Raw genomic sequence first — 22574 nt, forward strand, 5'->3', positions numbered from 1 at the left:
GTTTTGGAGAAAAGGGGGGGGGGGGGGGGGAGGGTATTTTTATTTTATCTTTTTTACTAGTTTTGTGATTTGAGCACCGGCCATAGGAACGGACAGAATCCGGACTGGATCAGCGGCTGCTGGCCTGCATTGGGGACCTAACTAAGCTGAAACTGGGAATGAGAATCGACGGTAAAGTTTTAGTTTTCATCCTTGGCCCTGTTTGAAACAGTTTTACAGTCACTGTCATGTTGACGGGTTGTCACCTCCATGTTTTACCTTTCATTTCACGCTTGGAATTAAACAGCCCGTTATGCATTAAGCTATAAAGGGAGTTTTGCACTCAGTTATAAACCGATAAGCAAGTTTAATTTCAATCTTCTTTGGGTGTGCAAGGTTGGCCTGGTATCTTCAATTCAATTTTATTTATATAGCGGCAATTCATGAAACATGTCATCTCAAAGTCAGATTATTGGTCAAAAAGAAATTCCTATCTAAGGGAACCAGTTGATTGCATCAAAGTCCTGACAAGCAGCATTCACTCCTGGAGAAGCGTAAAGCTACAGGGAGAGTCGTCTGCATTGTCCATGGCTTTGCAGCAATCCCTCATACTGAGCAAGCATGAAGCGACAGTGGAAAGAAAAACCTCCAGCAAGAACCAGGCTCAGTATGAACGGTCATCTACCTCGACCGACTGGGGGTTAGATATTTCACTTCTCAGCTGAGGTTGAAATCAGGATCCTGAATGCTTCCTCCACCACGGGTAAAGCAGCTTTCTTCTTCTTATATGCTGATAGGTACGCTCATAAAATTTTTTGAAAGAGCACAACACTGGTCATCTGTATTGGCATCCTTTGTTGTCGCATAGTCTTAACACTGAAAATTGTATTAAAAGCCAATCTTAAATTGGGGAACATTTATATTGTAATATATTGTACAGCCCTTAGTAGGGCTGTACAATATATTATGACCCATCAATATCGCAGAATTACAGTATGAACTGTAGTCCATATATGGATAGATATGGACTGCAGTGCATGGTATCCAATTGTGCACCACTCATTCAGGCTCTTTGCACTGGTAATATATGTGGGGAATGTTTAATGCAGCATAAAAGGTTTCAAAATGGAATAAAGTATGGTGGTCAAGTTGTTAAGAAACTAAAACTATTGTTTTCATTGACAAAAGGGCAGATGTCACCCAGCAGCAGGTTTTATGTAGTGATGGAAATATTGAACCTTAAACTGAGTTTTTTTGGGGTTTTTTTTCCAGTAATTGAGTAGACTACTCATCTGGCATCTGTTTGCTATCAAACCAAAGCAGAGTGACGTTAACACACTTCACTGATTTCCTTATTTATAACAAGTCATATCTGCACCGCTACAAACACCAGGATTCTTACACTTTGCACATTCTTACTGATCTTGCACAACCCAACCCTGTGGCTTTCCTGTAGGATTCAGGTCAGGGAACACGGCTTATTTTTTTTTCTTTGGCCTCCTGAACTATTTCTGTTGATTTGACCGGATCAATATAATGCTGAACGACGGCCCGTGTTCAGTTGCTGGCCTGTAATCCAATAGATTTGTATTTGAGTGTTCGAAAGTGTTCATGTTGGTTGCACTCCATGAAGGTTCTTGGCGATTTACGAAGAAAGACCGGCCCGCAGCATTACAGGACCTCCACCCTGCTCATGTGCTTTTCTTTCCTCGACACCAGACCCACCTGCAGTGTTGCTGAAATACTCAGTCGTAGTTTCATCTTCTTAGAGCACACAATTCTAGTTAGAGCCGCAGGGATCTTCAGTAAATTAAGTTTGTGTTTATGAAGGTAGGACAATAAAAAGCTATTTTTTTTCTTCTTGCATCACTCCCAGTAACAGATTGGCATGTAGATAGTCCTAATAGTTGTTATAGAAATGTACCTATTTGCTGAAGTTGTACACTCAGCTATTAGATTTATTTCACCTCCCTTATCCTCTTGCATGTCCAGTTTAGTTGCCACTTTTGTTACAATGTCATGGTTAAAATAACCAGATGGCCCAAAAGGCTGTTTTCCTCTTTCACCCTAAAGAGAAATGACTGCACTTCATCTTTTCTGTTCACTTTCCCACCAGAATATATTTGCGTAATGTCTATTCGCCTGCCCTGCATTTCAGTCCCGCCGGATTTTATCTTAAATACGTCTAATCTCTCTCCTGCCTGTGCTTGACCTTCAGGAAACGCAGAGCTTACCAGTGGAGGAAATTCTGGCCACAGGTGGATTAAAGCTGCCCAGGAATAGTGATATCTTGTGATACAGATCTTGACCTGCAGGAGATTCAAATCACCAGCTCCGACTTTAATTACACACAACTAATTACGTAGGGAGGAATGAGGAAATAATTGACGGAAGTGCAAACATTGGCGTGTAAACGTTTTCTTTTTTTTTTAAGACGCATGATTGAATGCATTTTGTGGTTAAGACAAAAAGAATGAGGCGTTACACGTGGGGTTCATAGGGCACCCGTGACGTTCCCCACGTGAGAATACGGCGACCTATAAAACCAGCCAGCTTTGATGTGATGGCCTTGTCCTGAGTAATGACGGCGGGCAGACAGGATGGGTACAGAGAGCCAGAGCAGAGATTAGGCCATGTTGTGTTTGGCATTCTAACGCCGGGGCCTGGTGTGCACCCATGAGGCCGGCTGCGTTTGCTGGGAGTCAGCTTGATAAAGTGGAAGTAAATTGAAAGAGCAACCCAAAGCGGCGTGACTGAGCATGGACAAAGGGGCGAGACGAGCGGTTACTATAGTACCGCTGGACAGCGATGGATGGTTGGAGACAAAGATAAGAGCTTTAACAATTTATAAATCCATTGATTTAACACTACCTCTGGTTAAATTCCAAGTGTGATTTGAAATAAGTGAATAAAATAAATGCGATGGAGCTGTCGGCAAAGAAAGGCGACAGGGGCGGGCGAAATCTGTTTAGACAGCATACTACAGCAAATTGAAAAGGTTAGAATAGTTGGATCAGGGACTTGCTTTAAGAAACAAGGGCCCCAGAGTTACCTGTTTGAGAATCGTGAAGGAATATGTAGCTATATCTGCAGCAGAAAACCGGTTGTTACAGTTTTAGGGCCTATATTACTGAAGATAACTGCCGCCAAAGACACACAAAGATTAATGAAAGCGAGTTAAAAGTAATAGGATGGAGCGATGTGGCTAAAAAAAAATTTTTATTTTATTATTGTACCAAATCCAATTAATCAAGTTCTTTTCCCTCTTGTTTTATAAAAAAAAACTAATTACATGAGTTATTTTTTTTTTAAATTTGCGTTTATTTCAATCCTCTCGTTTGGGAGTTGACCTGAATTCAAAGTGCATAAACTTGATGGCATGCAAATGACAGTGCATAAATGTAAAGTTGGAGAAACAGAATATGTAGTTTTGACAATTTGTTGCAGGTGAAAATCTAAGCGGTTCATTTTAATTTCTCTAAGCTAAGAGGAAACACCTTTTACAAAAATAACCGCTGCTAAGCTATTCTGGGTGTATTTTTACCAGCTTTGCGAGTCTAAGAAAGTAATTTTTGCCTATTCTTATTTGCTAAATAGTTTCAGCTCAGTAAGACTGAAAGGAGAGTCTGTGGACAACAGTTACCAAGTGTTGCCAGCTCTTGTTTTCCATGTTCGCCGCGGTCCCAGTCCCAATTCTTTTGCAACCAGAGACAGATCTTCTCCTTTAACTCCATGCATCTTCCAATTGACTCTGACCAGCTTCTCTGTTGCTGCTTAAAACTTACATCCCCACAGCATGATGCTGCCATCACCATGTAAAGGCACAGTCCCACTGACCCTGCTCGGTTTGGCTCTCCTGACTCGGCTCCTCCTTACTCGGTTTATCTTCAGCCGTTTTGTGATTCGACCGGCCTAGAAATGCCTGGAAGAGGTAAACGCCTCCTTGGGGTGGCTTTAGCCTGCGCTAACAGTTTTAACCTCAGTAAAAATTATCTCTATAGGGTAAATTTGGCGCGGACTCCCCGGCCGCACAAGACAAGTGGTTTATCCAATCATATGCAAGGATTTTTGATAAGGCCCCTCTCCTCCTTCTGAAACACATCTCCAATGGAACAATCCCAGATGTATGTGTGGAGTCATGTGGAACTACATCCATCTGGCGGGAGTCAGGTTACTACTGTTCAGCAGGCCTGGAGGAACCCGGGCTGGCCCTGAAAAAACTGCTCCAGAAGCACTAAGAGAGTGGAGCCGTGCGGTGTGCAGCCAATACGAGGTGCTGGAACTGGGCCTTAAGGGTAGTGTGTGTGCAGGGTGATGTGCAGTGTTTTTTTTTTCCCCAAACATAGCAATGTTTAATTTATCCCAAGATTAAGTTACATACAGATCCAGTGTCTGCTAATTGTGGTCCTTTTGTGTTCCTGTTGAATGCAATAAATTTTTATATAGGGGCATCAGACCGAAGGGGGCTGACGCATGTTGTCATTTTTATCAGTGAGACTGCTTATACAGCATTCTCACTTATTGTTTTCCTGTTTTTCTTTATTATTATTATTATTATTATTATTATTCCGTCGCCGTCTAACTACTCCCGCATACTTTAACGGATTAAAAAATTTTTGGAATCAAAACGTTCAGCTCGTTCCCGCTATATCTCATCATTATTCTAACTTTTATACATTTTAAAATATTTCACTTTTTGTGCAATTTTTTTGCCTGCTCCCATTGAAATCAATGCAACTTTCTTCAAATTCCTTCAAAATTCTTCAAATTTTTCCAATTCTTCTTATTGTTCTAATTCTTCAAATTTTTCAAATTCCTTCAAATTTTTTCAAATATTTCAAGTTTTTCAAATTCTTCAAATCTGATTTCAATGTTTTTCAGCTAATTTTTCTCTTCTGCATGGATGTTCTGCATCTTTTGTTCAAATCATTCTGCAGATTAGCATTCCCACTCGCTGTTATGCAGGAAAACAGCTAGTTTCATAAAGGTTCCAACAGCATGATGCTGCCATCACATGTTTACATGATGTAAGAAGATGTAGTGTTCTGCCACAGTCTTGCATGTAGGCATAATTTTTTTTCCATTTTGAAAGCCATGTAATATTTATTTTATTTTTTTCAAAGTGATGTGCTACTTTGTGTTAGTCTATATGATGAAATCCTAATTAAGGTAAACTGAAATGTATGGTTGTATATTAATTAAATTTAATAAAAAGTTCCAATGGTGTGATGACATTCGGAGGTTACTGTGTATAACAGGGGTGTCTGAAGACAGAATGATTTGGTCCACTAGCACAAGTGGTCATTGCAGATGGCTGCTTTTTTATTTCTAATTGGGGCAAAATTATTATAGACAAGTTCAAATCTTTTTGTAACTGAAGAAGCAGACGTTGGTGGACCAAAATCTGGTTTTAATCCATTTATTAAATTTAGCTAGTGTAAGACTGATCCAAATCCTTCTCTTATTGCTGAGGACAGCCCAAACAAATTCACTTTTTTTTAATCAAACCCAAAATAGTTTGCTAACGGGATGAATATCTTGCAATTGTGCAAAACCATTATTAGGCTTCGGATCTAAAATTGTTTATTACACCCCTTTCCAAATAAATGAATAAACAAATAATCTAAAATAAATGGACTGCTTTGTTTAACTAAAACATCGCACGCTCATTTTGTGAAGCAGGAAGAAATGAGAATCCCGTCACTTTGGCCCACGTGACGAACAGTCTGGACACTCCTGTGATAACAGCCACGGGATTCTGTGATTAGTTATAAATAATGAGTCGCACGAGATCCAAAATGCAGAGAAAATCTACAATTAATTACGACTAGTCAAAATTACAATTCAAGATATCTTAAATTGAGTTTTGACTAGTCATAATTCTAATTAAAGATATCTCAAATGCCACCATAATTCAAGATATCTTAAATGTATTTTTGGATAGGCGAAATGCAGTTTTGACTAGTAAAAAATAAATTTAAGATATCTTGAATTGTAATTTTGACTAGTCAAAATTCCTTTTAAGATATCTTGAATTGTAATTTTGACTAGTCAAAATTCCTTTTAAGATATCTCTAAATGAATTAGAGATATCTTGAATTATTCAGCTTTTCCATTTAAGATATCTTAAATTGACATTCTGACTAGTCAAAATGACGTTACTGATATCTTGAATTACGAAACGGCTTGCCATATGTCATCACACAGGAACCGGAGGCGTGCGCTTTTGTTTTCAGAGAAGCTAAAGGAGGGTGCTGTAATGCTTTGTGCCGTCTCGCATGTGAAAATCAAGAGCTAGCTGGCTTTACCATAATTCCCAAGAGGCAGATGCTTTACCACAGTATAAAACTGCATCTGGTTATTAACAGAACTGGCCCGGGCTGAGGAATATTCCTATTTCCAGCTTGGACATGAGTCGACAGTAGCGCTTTCAGCTAGCCGTTTTTCAGTGCAATTGTGTGCGTCGGCAGCAAGTAAATCCGAAATTCTTTGCAAATTCTTAAGCATTCTTCAAGTATACTATTTTCGCCCTCTCTGCATATCCCATACTTAAAAAGCTCTTTCTATATTGTGGCCATTTTCTTACAATTTTGTCAGAAAACAGCCAGCGCCATTGAATGTTCAGGCAGCTTTGGGCAGCTTACAGCCAATAAGGGGCTTACACGCAATGTCTTATTTCAGATATCTTAAATTGTAATTCTGACTAGTCATAATTACGTTCGAGATATCTTAAATTACGTCTACGATGTGTGACGCTTTCAATGACGAATCCGGTGACGTAATTTGAGATATCTTGAAAGGGATTTATCTAATAGCACCGATCCTGCACTACAGTATATGCTTAGGTCACAGAGTACATCCAAACAGGAAACAAATGTTGGAAACCTGTGGTCCACATCTCTTCCTCTGAATCTGTGGAACAAAAGAAGCGCGTGCAGTTAAAGGGGCGACGCGTGTTTTAGCGTAGCTGCTGCTATTCAGCAAAAAAAAACAAAAAAAAAACACGCACGTTGAGCACGTTTTCCATCATCTAAATCCTACGAAATATACAAGTTGGTGTTCGTTTTCGTTCCCGGAGCTCTCCTCTGTATTGATTATTGTACTCCAGCTCTCCGATACGTTGTGTCCCATTCATGTGTGGAAAATCTCCGCCTTCCTCTTGCGTCAGCCCACCAAGCCGTAGTAACCCTCGGCACTCTCAACCGGGCGGGATATTTCATCAGACACCACAGACTTCGCTGCTTCCCGTCCGTCTCCGCCCTTCCACTATTACACTCCAGAAGACAGTAAAAGGTACTGTTATTGTTTTTTCTTCCACATATATGTAGATGTTTTGTTTAAACCTGAGCGGTATTGAGATGACGCGTTTTTTTCACCCCCAGCTTTTAGTTGTAGAGTGTACTTTAGTAGTACACGACTGATGCAATCCTCCTGGTATGTTGTATCTGCGCTCCTGGCGTAAAGGACACAACGTTCTCCATCCTCATTTGCACGCGTTGTGTGTGCGCGAGCGTTAAATAAAAACGTTACTGTCGTAGCGAGTTAATTCGCGTTGGTTAACGCTCGGTAAATCGGCTTAATTTGTCATTCGAGCGTTGAATCAGCTGACGTCCCGGCAGCGCGTAATGGAAAACCAGAGAGCAGAACCTTGAAAACTTAATGGGTGAATTGACCGTTGTGGAGAAACCGCTCAAATAGTTTCCTCTTTTTAAAAAAAAACACACACACCGACGACTGTTGTGGTTATCCCCTCAAGCTTTGAGTCGTTGCTTCGCTTTTAGGTGTTAAACGCGTCGTGCGGCTACTACCCACTTCAACAAGCATAAACACAAGGATGACTCCCCCGAATTGCTTTCAAGTACCCCCCCCACCAAATAATAATAATAAAAAACGGTTAGTGTCGCTGGAACGTTTGCTTTTAACGGTTAGTGTCGCTGGAACGTTTGCTTTTAACGGTTAGTGTCGCTGGAACGTTTGCTTTTTAACGTCTTAAAATGTTTGTCTTTGAAACGGACACATGGACGTCAGGAAAAAGGGGTAGCCGTCCATGCCGCGTTTTATTTATTCACCATGAAGCCAACAGGCGCTGGCAGTCGGTTGCACCTGAACGCAACTACATCATTCAGCACATGGAGAGAAGGAGCCACGTAGCTATTAGCCGACGCACCGCTTTGCTAGCAGGTGAGCATCGCGCGGCGCGTTTTTGGACGCAGCTCGCGCCCGCAGATCCTCGACCTGTTATTTAATATCAGGGTTTCTGTTGTCTTCATCCGCTGGCAAGTCGTGCGCGGCTCGACTAAGCGGGTTGTCTTCTCCTGGGCAGCCGCCGACAGGCCGCCTGTGTTGAAGGGTGTTCCCGTGTCTGCTTATGGTGTATCAGCACCGGCCAGAAGCCGCCACATTGTATACAGTAAGGGCGTTTTTATTAATGTGACTTTGCCCTGTTGTAATTTAAACCTGCTGCACTTGAAGGTCAGGTGGCATGGTGTGGGAGTTGTGAAGGAGCGGGCATACCTGCAGCGTGCGTGCCTTGACGTGTCATGCGTTTTCCTCGACCTATTTACAATTTAGCGGTGCTAAAAACAAACAAACAAACACAATAAAGCGTGGTATTAGTGATGCTACCACGTCTAAAGCTCCAACCGCCTTAGTTGCATCACTACGGTTGTATTACATATTTGAGATTAGCTTTGCTGCTGGAAGTTAAATTAGCTACATTAGTTAATTCTTAAAGTGTGCTAAATTAAACCGCAGGTACATTTAGGTATAGCCTGGTTGTCATCCCACTTGGAGCAAAGGGGGGGTCCAAACTTTTCATCACGTGGGTTGAAATTGTCAAGGCAAAAGTACCCGACGGCCAAAACGTATGATAATATTAATAATGAATAAAAATTTACTGCAATAGTTTTATTGTTTTTACTTGCTCTACAAAGTATGTGCATGGAATATTTTTATTTTTTTTATTAAACAAATAATTTGGATTGGCTGAAGGAAAGAAGAACGTGTAAAATTTTGTAAATCCAGACCTTGAAAATGGGTTTTGTGCATTTGTCTTATTAAAAGATGGTCCTCCTGTTTGCAAATTCTTTTGGGCACAATTTAATAAAAATTAGAAAAAAAGTTGATTCTCAGTAATAATAACATGAGGTGGGTCGCTCTTTCTTTTAAAAGCTTATTGTTGTCACTAACAGTCAAATGGCTTAATTTCTACTTAATTTTTTTTAAAAAGATGTTAACTTCTCTGTAATAACTTTGCCCCAATTAAGAAGAAAAAAACACTTTTGCCGGTGATCCAAATCATCTTTAAATTACAGTTTTTTTTTTAAAGTTTTAAACACAAATATAAACCATAATCTAGTTGCGTCTCTTCAAAGCAAAAATGCAACCGTTATTCCCACTGCTGCAAAAAACCGTTGTAACATGTCGATTATTACATTAATATCCGCGTTATCTATTACATGTATTTGTTATTTTCACGCACAGATTGAAGCAAAAAAAGGTCGCACATAATATCTTTCTAGCGGTAACGCGGGCAGAACGAGCTGACATTAAGTGTGATGGAGCCGGGCTGTCTGCTGCGTGGGAGACTTGCCACTCGTAGTGTGCCAACCAGTGGTGGTTTTCTTTTTTTTCTTCTTTTTTTTTTTTTTTTTTTGCTCAGATGGTGCACCTCCTGCTGCATCCTTCTGCAGCAGGTGATCGTTTTTGGGTTCTCACAAATGGAATGGATGCATTAAAAACCTAAAATAGTTTTTAAAATGATCCTTTTTTTTTTTTTTTGCGAGTAAAGTTATCCATTTGACTTTTGACCGGTGTAAATATTTATGACAAATTGAAGCCTTTGTACTGTGGGAGGCACAGCTCAAAGAAACCGTCCTCTTCTTTTGCCTTCTCGTGAAAATAAATGTTTTTATAGTCAAATATGGCCTCCTTTAAAGCAACAGGTGGGGGAGGGGAGAGCACGGCCAGTTACGGCAACGAATATTATGTGTTTTCTGATGTTACGCCTCACAAAGTTCAGTTTTTTTTTTTATTCGTGGGCCTTAAAGTTGGATTCATTAGAAGAGTTCCTCTGTTTAGTCAGATGGTCCCGGGCTTTCTCTTCACGCTGCGCTGCAGCTTAGCAGCCTCACCTTGGCATCTGAGACGTGGCGACGACGTGCCAAACGGCCCGCTTTATCCTGTCTAATGCTACGCGGGCTTAATGCCGCCGCTCTCGGGTCCCGGAGCCGGTGTTGCTCATGGGAAAGCGAGCAGGTTCTTCGTTTGTCACATTCCATTACACAGGAGAGAGCGGCTCTTGGCACAAGCTGCAGTGTCCTGCCAGGTGATCTGAGAGGTCGGCCGGTTCAGTCTCAGCGGTCGGCCTTTTCCACAGATACGGGAACAAAAGTCCTCCGGGGGGGGGGGGGGGGGCTTTGTTGGGGTCTTTTGTGTAGGTTTTGGTTAATAAAACATATATTATTTCTCTCAGTCGGGTTGCACACGAGTTTTAGAAGGACCAGGACCATCTCTTTATTTTTTTTAGCTTTAATCTTCTTGCTGTCATAAAGAAGTTTTAATATAATAGTTTTTTTTCCCCCAACATACCTGCACACTAAAGGGCTGCCCGGTCACATTCACTCCTTCTGGTCCGTGTTCTTTCTCGCAGTCTAATCTACGTCATGTTCCTTTTGTGCAGCTGGTGGGTCCTCCAGATAGCACACGGTGCCATGAGATTTTCACACTGTGATCATCTTCAGTAGAATAAAAACAGTTTCGCCGCATCTTTACGAAAAACATTGCAATAGAAATCTACAATATTGGGCTGGATATCTTTTTCTTTGCTTTTCTTTGTTTTTTTGCTAATGCACTCCCGGGGCTTCCGTGAAACTTTTCACCATATCTGTCCCGAAGGGGGGAAATTGTTGCGGTAACAGCTTGCATTGTTATTATGCTTTGTGTTAAATACCCAGTGGGACACTTTTTGTGGTGTATTGCTATCAATTCAGGTCAACCTGCCGGACGGGAAGATTGAAATAAAAGCAAGTTTTTAAAAATAATTTCTGTCATTCATCCATCCATCCATCCATATTCCAAACCGCTTTATCCCTCATGGGGTCGCGGGGGTTGCTGGTGCCTGTCTCCAGCGTTCACTGGGCGAGAGGCGGGGTTCACCCTGGACAGGTCGCCAGTCTGTCGCAGGGCAATTTCTGTCATTCATAATTTCCAAATTAGGCAAGGGAGAAGTCTAGTAACCATATTTCAGCCAGCTGACCAGCAGGGCGCAGCAACACGTTGGGGAGGGGCAGTCTGGCAGTACTCTATGCTTCATTTGTCTGGGAAAAAGTCTCCACCTCCGTCTTTGGAATCTAAAAAAAAAAAAAAAAAACATGGTTCGAGCTTTCTAAGAACCTCAAACCATGTTATACCCTGCTGGGGTATGGGTGTTGTTTGGCTATCACATCTAGAAACAAGCCTCTCACACACTGGTGCAAACTGCACCACAGTTTGCACCAGTGTGCTTTTGATGACACACATCAGGAGCGTAGTGGTTTCGATGTTTTTGTCTTTCTGTCTTGACTCTGGGGAATCCGTCCTTCCTGATCTGAGCTTTATTTGATATTTAACATTTAGACGCAGTGATTCACAAGACAGTCATGCCCAAAAGGACCCCCCCCCCCACCCCACACACACACACATACACACACACACGCACAACAACAACAACAACTCAGGACAAATCAAGCTTGGCAAAGCGACAGCCATCTGACTCGGGCCAAAGAAACCCAGCTAATCTGGCTGCTTTGTCCTACTTAGAAAAATTCTGGGCCCAGAGCATTTGTTTGTTTCCAGGCTCGCTCTACCGTACCGGAACCTGTGGTCGTATTTGATGGGTGAATAGTTACTCAGATTCACGCCCTATAGAGAGTTTCCCTCTAGCATGTATTCAAACGCACGCGCAGCTTGACACACGTTGAGCCAATTACAACCGAGGCGTTGTTTGGAACTTCTTCTTTTTTAATCTCTCTTCTGAGAGCCCTGTAAGAAGCAAGGTTTGCCACCCGTCACTGTTCTGTTTTCTATTTTTTTTTTTTTTTTTGCCGCTGTGGAACAGCCTTCTTCCTGCCCAGGTCTGTAACCACAAACGGCGGGCGGCGTCATCGTCGGAGGCTGCCGTCAAAACACAGCCAGGTGTTATTGGGGCTAGAGCGCGGCGCAGAAACATCTTCTAAGGAGGTTAGCAGGTTTGTTAGCCCCCCTGAATAATCCTCTTACTGCGCAGTGCGTGGCAGCAGCTGCAGCGAAGCCTGTTTGAACCGGAGCGCGGTTGGCCCGAGTTGACGGGTTACCGCTCCTCCCCGGCATAAAGAGCCTTTCTTTGAGTCTTCTTGGTGAGGGACGGAGTACAGCAGCGACCCGGCTGGTGTAAACACAGAACCGCGTGATCATACAGAATATTTACTTTCCCTGTAAAGTTTTGGTCGTTTTATAACAGCTCTCTCCCAAAACGTGTGTGGGCCGGTGGAGTCTCTGACCCGAACACACCGGACACCCTCGTGAAAAGCACAAGGAAGAGATTAGAGTCGTGCCGACGTGATCGAGGCCGCGGCGATGGCTCGTTTAATGAGACCCATCATGACCCCTCTGGGTCTGCTCTACTGTTATATAAAGAAGAAGAAGAAGAAAAAAGAGCTGGGTAGATATCCGAGGCGCCCCTCGGTGTACTCAAGCACCTCCGTGGCGTTGGGCGAACCCCCTGCGAGCGGGTCACAGCCAGCCGGGGGGCCGGGTAGTTTGTTAATGTGTGTTTATTAGCACAACGCCGACGCCCCTCGGATCTCGGCTCCTGGTGTGCGAGTGGATAAATGCCGCTGGAAGTGGAAGCATTTCCACCCAGCACCCGTTTCCCAGCGTCTTCAGAGGGACGCGTGTTTATTGTGGCGGCGGTGCGGTTCCGCCGTGTTGCTTTGGCTTCATTGTTTCCCAGTGTTTGTCTTTTTATTTCTCCCAATCCTAAACGGTACGGGGCAGGATATTCTCCTTTGATCTGGTCGGGCCAGACGGTCTTTGATTAATCGCTGGTTTTGTTGTTGTGGGGGGTTATTAATAGAGTGTCGTCTGTACTGAAACATCGTGCGAGCTCATATCCTGCACTCTAAAGGGGGCCAAAGGTAGACTCCTGTCTTTTTTAAATCGGACCTTCTGCTTAAAACGAACTTGGGAGCTTTTTGGGTTGCACGCCATGTTGTGGCACCAAAGTCAACCGGTGAGAAAACACATCCTCAGCTTCCGTGTATATATCCTTTTACTTCTTATTTTACTGTATTCTTATTTTTTGTCTGCACCATCAATACCAATTCAAATTCCTTGTAAGTGCAAACCTACTTGGCGATTAAACTTGATTCTGATTCTTTTCCGGGCAAAAAGGTTTTTTTTTTGTAGACGGCAGACTTTGTCCACACCGCGTCCACGAAACGGTCCGGTCTGTGCTGCTGGGTTAAGGTTTCGCGTCTCCTCTTCGCCGACTGAAGAGCAAAGTGACCGATTGGGCTGATATGCGAAGGAATCGGGTGTCAGCGCTTTAAGGGCCTCAGACAGGGTGCAGGACTTCTTCTGAAACCCTCTGAGTCCACAGATGCTGAAAAGGACGTTCTTTTAGAGCACTCAGACCCCGTGAAAGGTTTCCCATTGAGGCCCCATTGCAGCCGCGCCGTCCGCCGTAGATCAATGTGCTTTTTAGACCTTCACAATAGAGAAGCAGTTGGAAAAAAAGGTGCATTTTTACTACTTTAAGTCAGAAAGGTAGCATGATGCTGCCGCCACCATGTTTCAGCATTGCTCTCAAGCGTTTCCTGCGTGGAAACGTCGGGCGTGAATTCTTCTGCATCGCGCCAGAGGCAGTCCGGTAAAGGACGATTTGTTCTAGTCGTATAATAAAGCCTCGACTCCCTAAGAATTTGTTTTTATCTTATTTATAACTAAATTATCAACTTTCAGTTCTCTTGACTGTTACTCTAATCTCAGACACGTTGTTGTTATTGTTCTGCAGAACAAAAGGTCGGTTGTTTGGAGAATCGAATCAAACGGTCATAAGCAAGTTTGTTTGCTCTCTCTGATAATTTAGCTTCTTTTTCACCTCCGAATACTGTTGCATTTTGCAGAACAGATCCACCGGCGCTGTCCTCGGCGTTCCACGCAGGAGTTACATGTCCGCTCTTTGCACGTTCGTCACATTGTTGTCGCCGCGCACGCATGCCTCCGCGTGATCTCCCACAGCAGAGTAACACAACGCACCGAGACAGAAGTGGGATCTGCGCTTCCTGCCATCAACGCGCTCGTCCCAACACCCACAAGCTTTTTTTTTTTTTTTTTTTAAGCAAACTTTCTCTCTGTCGCTGTGAGCAGGTCGGAGTGGAGGCAACTCCCCCCAGCCGGACTAACTTCAACCAGAATTAACGCGTACCAGCGCCGGCATCCTTACTCATGCGAAGTCGGAGCTTTTACACCTGAACTGGCTGCAGGAATGTCGCAGGACCGGTTTCAGTGTCGTAGATGTTGGGTCAGGCGCGGCTTCTTGGAAGGGTGTGTGTGTGTGTGAGCCTGTGCGCACATAAAGCTTACACACCTTTATTGTTTGGTGGTTTACATTAGGGCTTGTACGTAACTCTGAAATGCGTCTGTGTGCTTTTCCTCATCCGTACGACAGCGCGGTTAACCTTGAGTCTGCTCCCTCCAGCTGGACTCCTCTGAATGTCCTTGGACTGTGGCGCACCGATCGCGTCTTTCCACAAACCGATCTAATCATTAATGTTTACTCTAGCTGAGGTGACGCAGAAAGCGTCTCTGTCCCTTTAAAGCCAGTTGCGGGCTTCTGAAACTTTCCCGCAGGTCTCCTGAGTGTATTGAACTCTCTCAGTGTTTTCCCCGCTGCCGCAGGTTCACCTTATCGCGTTGCCGGTTCACGCTGTCCTCCCCACCTCTCTCTTGTTGACATAAGCTCGATTCGAACCCCATCGCCTCCTCACAGCCGTTCCCAGGCTCTTACATCAACAGGGAGCCAGCGGCGGTCTGCCCGGGCCTCACAGCCAGGGAGCGGTGCGGGCTCAGGCGAGGCGTTTCTTTTGTTTGCCCTCGGGCGTGTCGTACGGGCGGTTTATTTGTTAAAGCAACAAAAAAAAAAAAAGGGGGGGGGGGAGAAAGTTTTTAATCAAGCCTGGCAGGATTGTACCGGGTCTCCTTTTGTCTTCACGAGGTCTCCGTGCGCCCCCACTGCGATCCCGTGATCGTACACTGAGCTGCGAAAAGGTAGAAAGATGGCTGGATTCCTGGAAGTTGTGTAACGTGTAATGGATACAGGTTCTCGTGTCAGGAGGGGGGAGTTTTCTTTTTCTTCTTCTTCTTCTTTTTAACAAACCTTTAACAGATGGGCATAACTAAGTGGAAATCTAGATATAGTGGAGATGCAGAATTTTCACTCCATATCCAAGTCAGTATCTGAAATGTTTATAATGCTCTCATCCAGAGTCGCCCTCTCACCCGCAGTGACGGACGTTCCCACACCATCTCCTTTGCAGCATAGCCCGGTCGTCTGGGAAAGACAGATATTTGACAGATATTTGTCCTGACAGAATCTCATTCCACCAGATAAATATGCCTCTCGCAGTCACCCCCTCACTTCCTTACTAACTCTGATCAGCTTCCCCTTCCCTGTGTGAGAAGGTGTGACCAGTTCCACCTTCTCATACAGGCTCTAGGGGTGTGACTACTTTTGCAAAAACCCTTTAGACCGCTTTTTTTTATCTAACAGTGCGATATATGTTGAAAGAGAACGTGTTTTAGTGCATAGATAGCTGAATCGTTAGACGAGGGCAGCACAGAGGGACGTCCTTGTAACCCAATCCGTCTGCCAGAGCTGATGCGTTCTGCGCCTCTCTCCTGATCTGCCCCGGTTTTCCTGTCGTAGAAACGAGAAGAATGCCGTAATCTCCGTTTAAATCCGAGCAGAGCTTTGGCAGCCCCTGAATGGCAGGCCCTGTTTTGAGTCCGTGTGTTCTCGTTGTGTTTTTCTCACAGGTCCTAATCTTGCTGCTTCCAAATACCGTGGACCACCCGCCATCCCCGCCGCCATCCCCGCCGCCGCCCCCGCCCGCTCCGTGTACTCCAGCAACTCCCGCCGAAGAGACCCGGCACGCACCGGAGGACCAGCAGCATCCCAGCGCCTCTTGTTAGCCCCGCTTGTTCCGTAGCTGCCCCGCTCCGAAGCGCTTGGCAGGTGTCGTGTCTAAGCAGCGCCTCTCACACACACACACCCCCGCCTACGCTAGAATCGCCTTTTCCCGCAGCCACACTTAATCAGGAGCAAGCATGGCCAAAATGCTGTCCAGCTTCGGCAAGAACCTGCTGCGCCGTCGGCCGCTGGACTTCTCCAACGAGGAGACCCAGTTCGCCCGCTGCCTGTCCACCCTGGACCTGGTCGCCCTGGGGGTGGGCTCCACGCTGGGCGCCGGCGTCTACGTCCTGGCGGGCGAGGTCGCCAGGGAGAAGGCGGGGCCAGCCATCGTCCTCTGCTTCCTCATCGCCGCGCTGTCCTCCATGCTGGCCGGCCTGTGCTACGCCGAGTTCGGCGCCCGCGTCCCCAAGACGGGCTCCGCGTACCTCTACAGCTACGTGACGGTGGGGGAGATATGGGCCTTCATAACAGGCTGGAACCTCATCCTCTCCTACGTCATCGGTGAGCTGCGGTTTTAGGTGGAATCACTGAGGAACAGGGAGATGTCGGTTAATTAGAACGCCATCAAAATGTTTATGCATCTCACCAGTTCACAAAGATCAAGCTCATATGATTTAGTACACATTGTGATTCATTTCAGCTGGTGAAGATTCTCAGTCATCCAGGTCATGGTCATTCCAAAAAAAGTAAAAAAACAAAGCAACTGGACTTGTTTGTCGTAGTTGAAGACGTTTCGCTTCCTCTCCAGGAAGCTTTCTCAATTCAAAAAGCCAGGGAGCGGTGTTTGGACAGTAGTATAAAGCTTGTTACTCCACATTACTCCAGACTTTTTGAATTGAGAAAGCTTCCTGGAGAGGAAGCGAAACGTCTTCAACTACGACAAACAAGTCCAGTTGCTTTGTTTTTTACTTTTTTTGGAATTGATTTCAGCTGGTTTTTTTCTGTTTAATTTCAGTGGTTATGGCTCGTAGTTCAGAAAAAAACCCAAATCCGGCTTACAAAGAAAATTTACATATTACACCAGATCAATAAAAATAAGGTTTTACCTTTTTCCGCAGCACAGTTTCCTTCCACTTCACTTTCCAGTGATATGCTCGGGTGCTGCTCTCTGTAGGAAACCACCATAGTTAGTTAATGACCTTTTGATGCCCGCTCTGCTTGTGGAGGGTGACAATGACTGGCTGACCAATGGAAAAAGGTTACAACTATAGATGTGTTGCGTTTTGGCAGAATCGTGGGAAATACTGCTGACTAGTCCGTTGTCCGGCAGTCATCGACACCCTTCACCCGGCGGTTCACAGTGTGTGTCCGTGGAAAATTTAGTGGAAGGAAAAACGTGATGGGAGGAGAAACATAAAAGAGATAGAGGATGTACAGCTTAGATAAATTAGAAAATTCCTGAGAAACTGAATTTTGGGTTTTCCTTATCTGCAAGGGACGATTGTTAAAATAGAAAAATTATATTACTTGAAATGCATCACTCTGTATGTACTAAATCTAAATAGCATCCACTCTTTCAACTGAACTCGTGAAATGAATTAAGATTTCGATGGTATTCAGCTTTTTTGAGACCCACTCATATGATCTCCTACCATGCCAAGCCGATCCCGCGGCTCATTTGCATTCTGTCTCCTCCTAGGTACGGCCAGCGTGGCCAGGGCCTGGAGCTCCACCTTTGACAACCTGGTCGAGCAGAAAATATCCAGCTTCTTTAAGGCCTCCATGGCAATGAAAGTGCCTGGAAAAGTGCTAGCAGAGTACCCGGACCTGTTCGCCCTGATCCTAGTCCTGCTGCTAACCGGTAAGTTTGCCGAGAGCTCGAAAGTTTTTTAAGCGAAAGGGCACGAAAACCCTCCTGCTCGGTTATGCAGCCAAAGAGGCCTTATTAGGAGTCCGCCAGAACAGTTTGTCACACCAGTCTCAGCTAATGTCACATGCCAGCAGCAGTGTTTGGGAAATCTAATCAGAGGATTGCTGTTGCCGAGCGATGGCTTCTCGGAACATATCTGCCCACGCAACAGCACGCGCAGTCACTGATCCTGAATGCGAATCTCTTGCCTCGCTCAGGGCTCCTGGCCTTCGGCGTGAGCGAGTCCGCGTTGGTGAACAAAATCTTCACGGGCATCAATCTGGTGGTGCTGGGGTTCGTCATCATATCCGGCTTCGTCAAGGGCGACGTGGACAACTGGCACCTCGTGAAAGACGACTACCTGGAGTACAGGAACGGCACCAACGTCAGCCAAGGACAGTAAGTATCGGACCCTGTTGGCAAAAAAGTACTTCTAGTTTGTGTTTTGAGTTCTAAATGTTTTTCTCTCTCTCTCCCCTCAGAATTGAGAAAGAATTTGGGGAAGGTGGTTTTGCTCCGTTTGGGCTCGCTGGAATCTTATCTGGTGCTGCCACCTGCTTCTACGCCTTTGTGGGCTTTGACTGCATTGCCACAACAAGTGAGTATTTTTGAGATTTCCACGGTACAAATAGAGCAACACGAATGCCCGTTTGACCACGGCCTGATCTAAAGTGTCTGTCAAATATGATCACATTTCACTGTGAAAGAAGACTGCTGCATAGAAATGGCAGTGATAATTGCACAATTAGTGTTAGCTGCTTTGATGCAGTTCTAATTATAACTAATCACGTTTTCTATTACAAGCCCATACTTCTATGTATTTTATTGGGGTTTTGTTAGGATTGTAAAGCCCAACACAAAGTAGTACACACAAGTGCATCGCAGTAAATTACAAAACGATTAAAAAAAAAAAATTTTGTAATTCACCTCAAAAGTGAAGCTCATCTATTGTATAAATTCTGAAGCTGGCAGTTCAGAACACTATATCAAAGGATATGGTTGGAAAGTTGAGTGGAAGGGAAAAGTGTGGCTGAGAAGTGTTCACAAGCCCCTCTGCCTCAAATCTGACTGAGCTCCAGCTATTTTTGCAAAGCAGAATGGACAAAGAAGAATCTCTAGATGTGCAAAGCTGGCAAAGACATGCGACATGCAGCTGTAATGAATGCCACATGGCAGATCTCTGGTGTGTACTGTTAGATTTTTTTAGTTTTGCTTAGTATGCTAAATCTGTTGCTCTGGATTTAAGGGTATCAGAGCACACTAGACTTTCCCTTGTAAAAAGTTTTGTAACCCACGCATCATTTTTCTATTACTTTATTATGATGCACTAATTTGTGTTTGTCTGTTATATAAAATGCTAGTGAATGATGTTCAGGTTTGAGGCTTGGATAACACGTGTACCTTTACCGTGAAGCCGTTGTAACTGTTTTTACTTCCGTATTTCTTCAAGATGTTGAGCAACTCTGGCCACGTTCACTATTCTTACGCCAGCATGAGTGAAACCGGAGTCGCAGCTCATCCGCCCTTCTTTGTTTTCTTCCCTCAGGCGAAGAAGCCAAGAACCCCATGCGCTCCATCCCCATCGGCATCGTGGCCTCGCTGCTCATCTGTTTTTTCGCGTACTTCGGCGTGTCGGCAGCCCTCACCATGATGATGCCGTACTACCAGCTGAACACCGACAGCCCCCTGCCCGAGGCCTTCAGCCACGTGGGCTGGGCGCCGGCCAGATACATCGTGGCCGTGGGGTCCCTCTGCGCTCTGTCCACCAGGTGAGGAAAGGAAAGCCGAATCTTAACGCCCAGGAGGCGTCAAAGCTCTGCAGCTGTGCTCACTGTTGATCTCCTCTCAGCTTGCTTGGCTCCATGTTCCCCATGCCTCGAGTTATTTACGCCATGGCGGAGGACGGACTGCTGTTCCGGGTTCTGTCCAAGATAAACACTCGCACCAAGACCCCCGTGCTGGCCACCATTGTTTCCGGCATCGTTGCAGGTAACGTTTCTCTGCCTGTTGGTAGGCTGCGTGTCCTCCTCCCTATATTTTGTCATCGCAGCGAGTCAGCAGGGTTCATTTTGCTGCGTTAGAGTGTTTAATTATAGCTTATAGAGGCTCCAGCTCTTCTGTGTTCTGTTCTGAGCCCCTAGAAGCAGCCTGTCTGTCAGACTGTCAGTTCAGGATCAATAAAGCCTCCTGAAGCAGACGGGGGGGGGGGAACTAGCAGTTCAGATGGTTTACGAAGTCTCTAAATGTTCACATCTACAGTGCGAGCTTTCCTAAAATCTTGTTTCCTCCTCACAGCTCTGATGGCTTTCCTGTTCGATCTGGCAGCCCTGGTCGACCTCATGTCCATAGGAACCCTGCTGGCGTATTCATTAGTGGCTATTTGCGTCCTAATTCTCAGGTGAGAACTTTCTGCTTTTCAAATTGAGAAGTTTGGCGTGTGTTTGCGTTCGGCCCCATTTGCTCCAATACTCAAACGACATCCAGTGAAATCAGTCTGGCTTGTCTGAAAAACACTGGGCGTGACGGGGAACAGGCGCCGCATCATCCCGAACACAACCAAACCCCACGGTGGTGGGAGCATCATGTCGCTTTTCTTCAGCAGGGACAGGGAAGCTGGTCTCTTGAAACTCCAGACCTAAATCCAATTAAAAATGTGTGGAGTGACTTAAAAATTAAATGTCCACAGACATTCTGTTCAAGGCTGATGGACTCACAGCAATTGCAACAATGTGGATAAAGATTTACCGTATTTTCCGGACTATAAGTCGCTCCAGAGTACAGGTCGCACTAGCCGTAAAATGCATAATAAAGAAGGAAAAAAACATATATAAGTCGCACTGGAGTATAAGTCGCATTTTTGGGGGAAATTTATTTGATAATATACAACATCAAGAACAGACATGTCATCTTGAAAGGCAATTTTAAATAAAAATAGAACGGAGGCAACAGGCTCAATAATTGTACGGTTAGCTTATGCTACATGACACAACTGCCTGGTATGTTAACATAACATATTAACAGCTATTCAGATAACTATGGCATAAATAACATGCGAAGAAGTTAACCAAAGCGCCCGTGTCACTCCAAATAACTAAAATCCAGTGAAATCTTCATCCTCGGTGTCACTTTCAGATAACTCCGTTAACTCCGGAGGTAGAAGACGCGGCACTTCCGCTTCTACGTCGCTTACGTCTGATTCAACACAGGCCTAGAGCGCCCTCTTGCGGTTTGGTGTGAAAATAACAGGTGTAATGATATCGCGGTAAAAATGTGTAATAATTTCACACATAAGTCGCTCCAGAGTATAAGTCGCACCCCCGGCCAAACTATGAAAAAAAAAACTGCGACTTATAGTCCGGAAAATACGGTAGTTCAAATGCACCACACACTTTTCAGATTTTGATTCATAAATAATTTCTAAAACCATACACAATTTTCCTTCCACGTCACAATTAGACACTTTGATCGTCTCACATGAAACCTGTTCATTTTCTTTTATTTTGAAGTTTTTCTTTGTGAAAGGTGTAATTTTTGTAACAGCACGGAAGCCATTTTTCTTCTGGACTCATTCAAATATTTTTATTTATTTATTCACTCTAATGACAGTTTAAAATAACCGCTCTTCCCCTCGCTCCGCAGGTATCAGCCCGGCAACCTGAATTCGTCCAGTCAGACGGAGAAGCTGGTGGAGCTGGTGGAAGGCGAGAAGGTGGCCGTGAGCGGAGGGGACAGCGGAGACGAGTACGGCATGGAGATGGAAGACAGGCCCCTCAAAGAGGCGTTCACCGCCAAGCTGCTCTTCAGTCCGAGCGGAAACAGCCCCACTAAAACCTCCGGCACCATCGTCTACGCTACCACAGCCTTATCTGTAAGGCTTCAGCCAAACACTCGACCTGTTCGCTCCAGTCCCATCCAGACCGCTCTAAGTCTGCTTCCTCTCCCCGTGCTCACAGCTGCTCTCATGACCGTTCTCTGCATCATCCTGGCCAACTGTCTGCCGCAGCTGCTGTCCGCGCACGCAGGTGTTGTGACACCGTGTATCATCTTAGCTCTGCTCTGCGTCGTCTGCGTTATCATCATCTGGAGGCAGCCGCAGAGCAAAGAGGCACTCACCTTCAAAGTAAGATATCTGCTTTCTGTGAGCGTGTTTTGGTACTGGTAGCAGTTCCTGAACGCTATCGCTGTTCTCTCAAGGTCCCCCTGCTTCCCTGGCTGCCCCTGTTCAGCGTCTTCGTCAACATCTACCTCATGATGCAGCTGGACGTGGCCACATGGTGCCGCTTCTCGGTCTGGATGGTTATCGGTGCGTTTGAACACCCACCCAAATCTGTTTCCTCCTTCTATTCTTCAAATGAGGGTAACTTGCTCATTATTCTCCTTTGTCTTGGCTTTTCTCTCTCACAGGGTTCGCCATCTACTTCCTCTATGGTATTAAAAACAGCAGCGAAGCAAACAACGGGTCGCCCTCAGGCAAATACGAGCCGGCGCTGCAGAACAAAAGCCCGATTTACAAGGGCGCCCCCGACGACAGTG

At 44.9% G+C, this 22574-nt stretch overlaps 1 protein-coding gene across 1 annotated transcript; it reads left to right on the forward strand.

The window, feature by feature from the left end:
• Nucleotides 1-16084: 16084 nt before the first annotated feature.
• On the forward strand, nucleotides 16085-22574 carry slc7a3a (solute carrier family 7 member 3a; the record flags this gene model as incomplete). The annotated part of the gene is given in 11 exon segments (XM_036142909.1): nucleotides 16085-16693; nucleotides 17832-17993; nucleotides 18260-18440; nucleotides 18524-18639; nucleotides 19588-19810; nucleotides 19891-20030; nucleotides 20337-20439; nucleotides 21681-21902; nucleotides 21987-22161; nucleotides 22236-22344; nucleotides 22446-22574. Coding segments are annotated over 11 exon segments (1927 nt in total), but the record flags the coding sequence as incomplete, so codon positions are not given.

The sequence above is a fragment of the Fundulus heteroclitus genome, chromosome 11, assembly GCF_011125445.2.
Source record: "Fundulus heteroclitus isolate FHET01 chromosome 11, MU-UCD_Fhet_4.1, whole genome shotgun sequence".
Classification (NCBI taxonomy): domain Eukaryota; kingdom Metazoa; phylum Chordata; class Actinopteri; order Cyprinodontiformes; family Fundulidae; genus Fundulus; species Fundulus heteroclitus.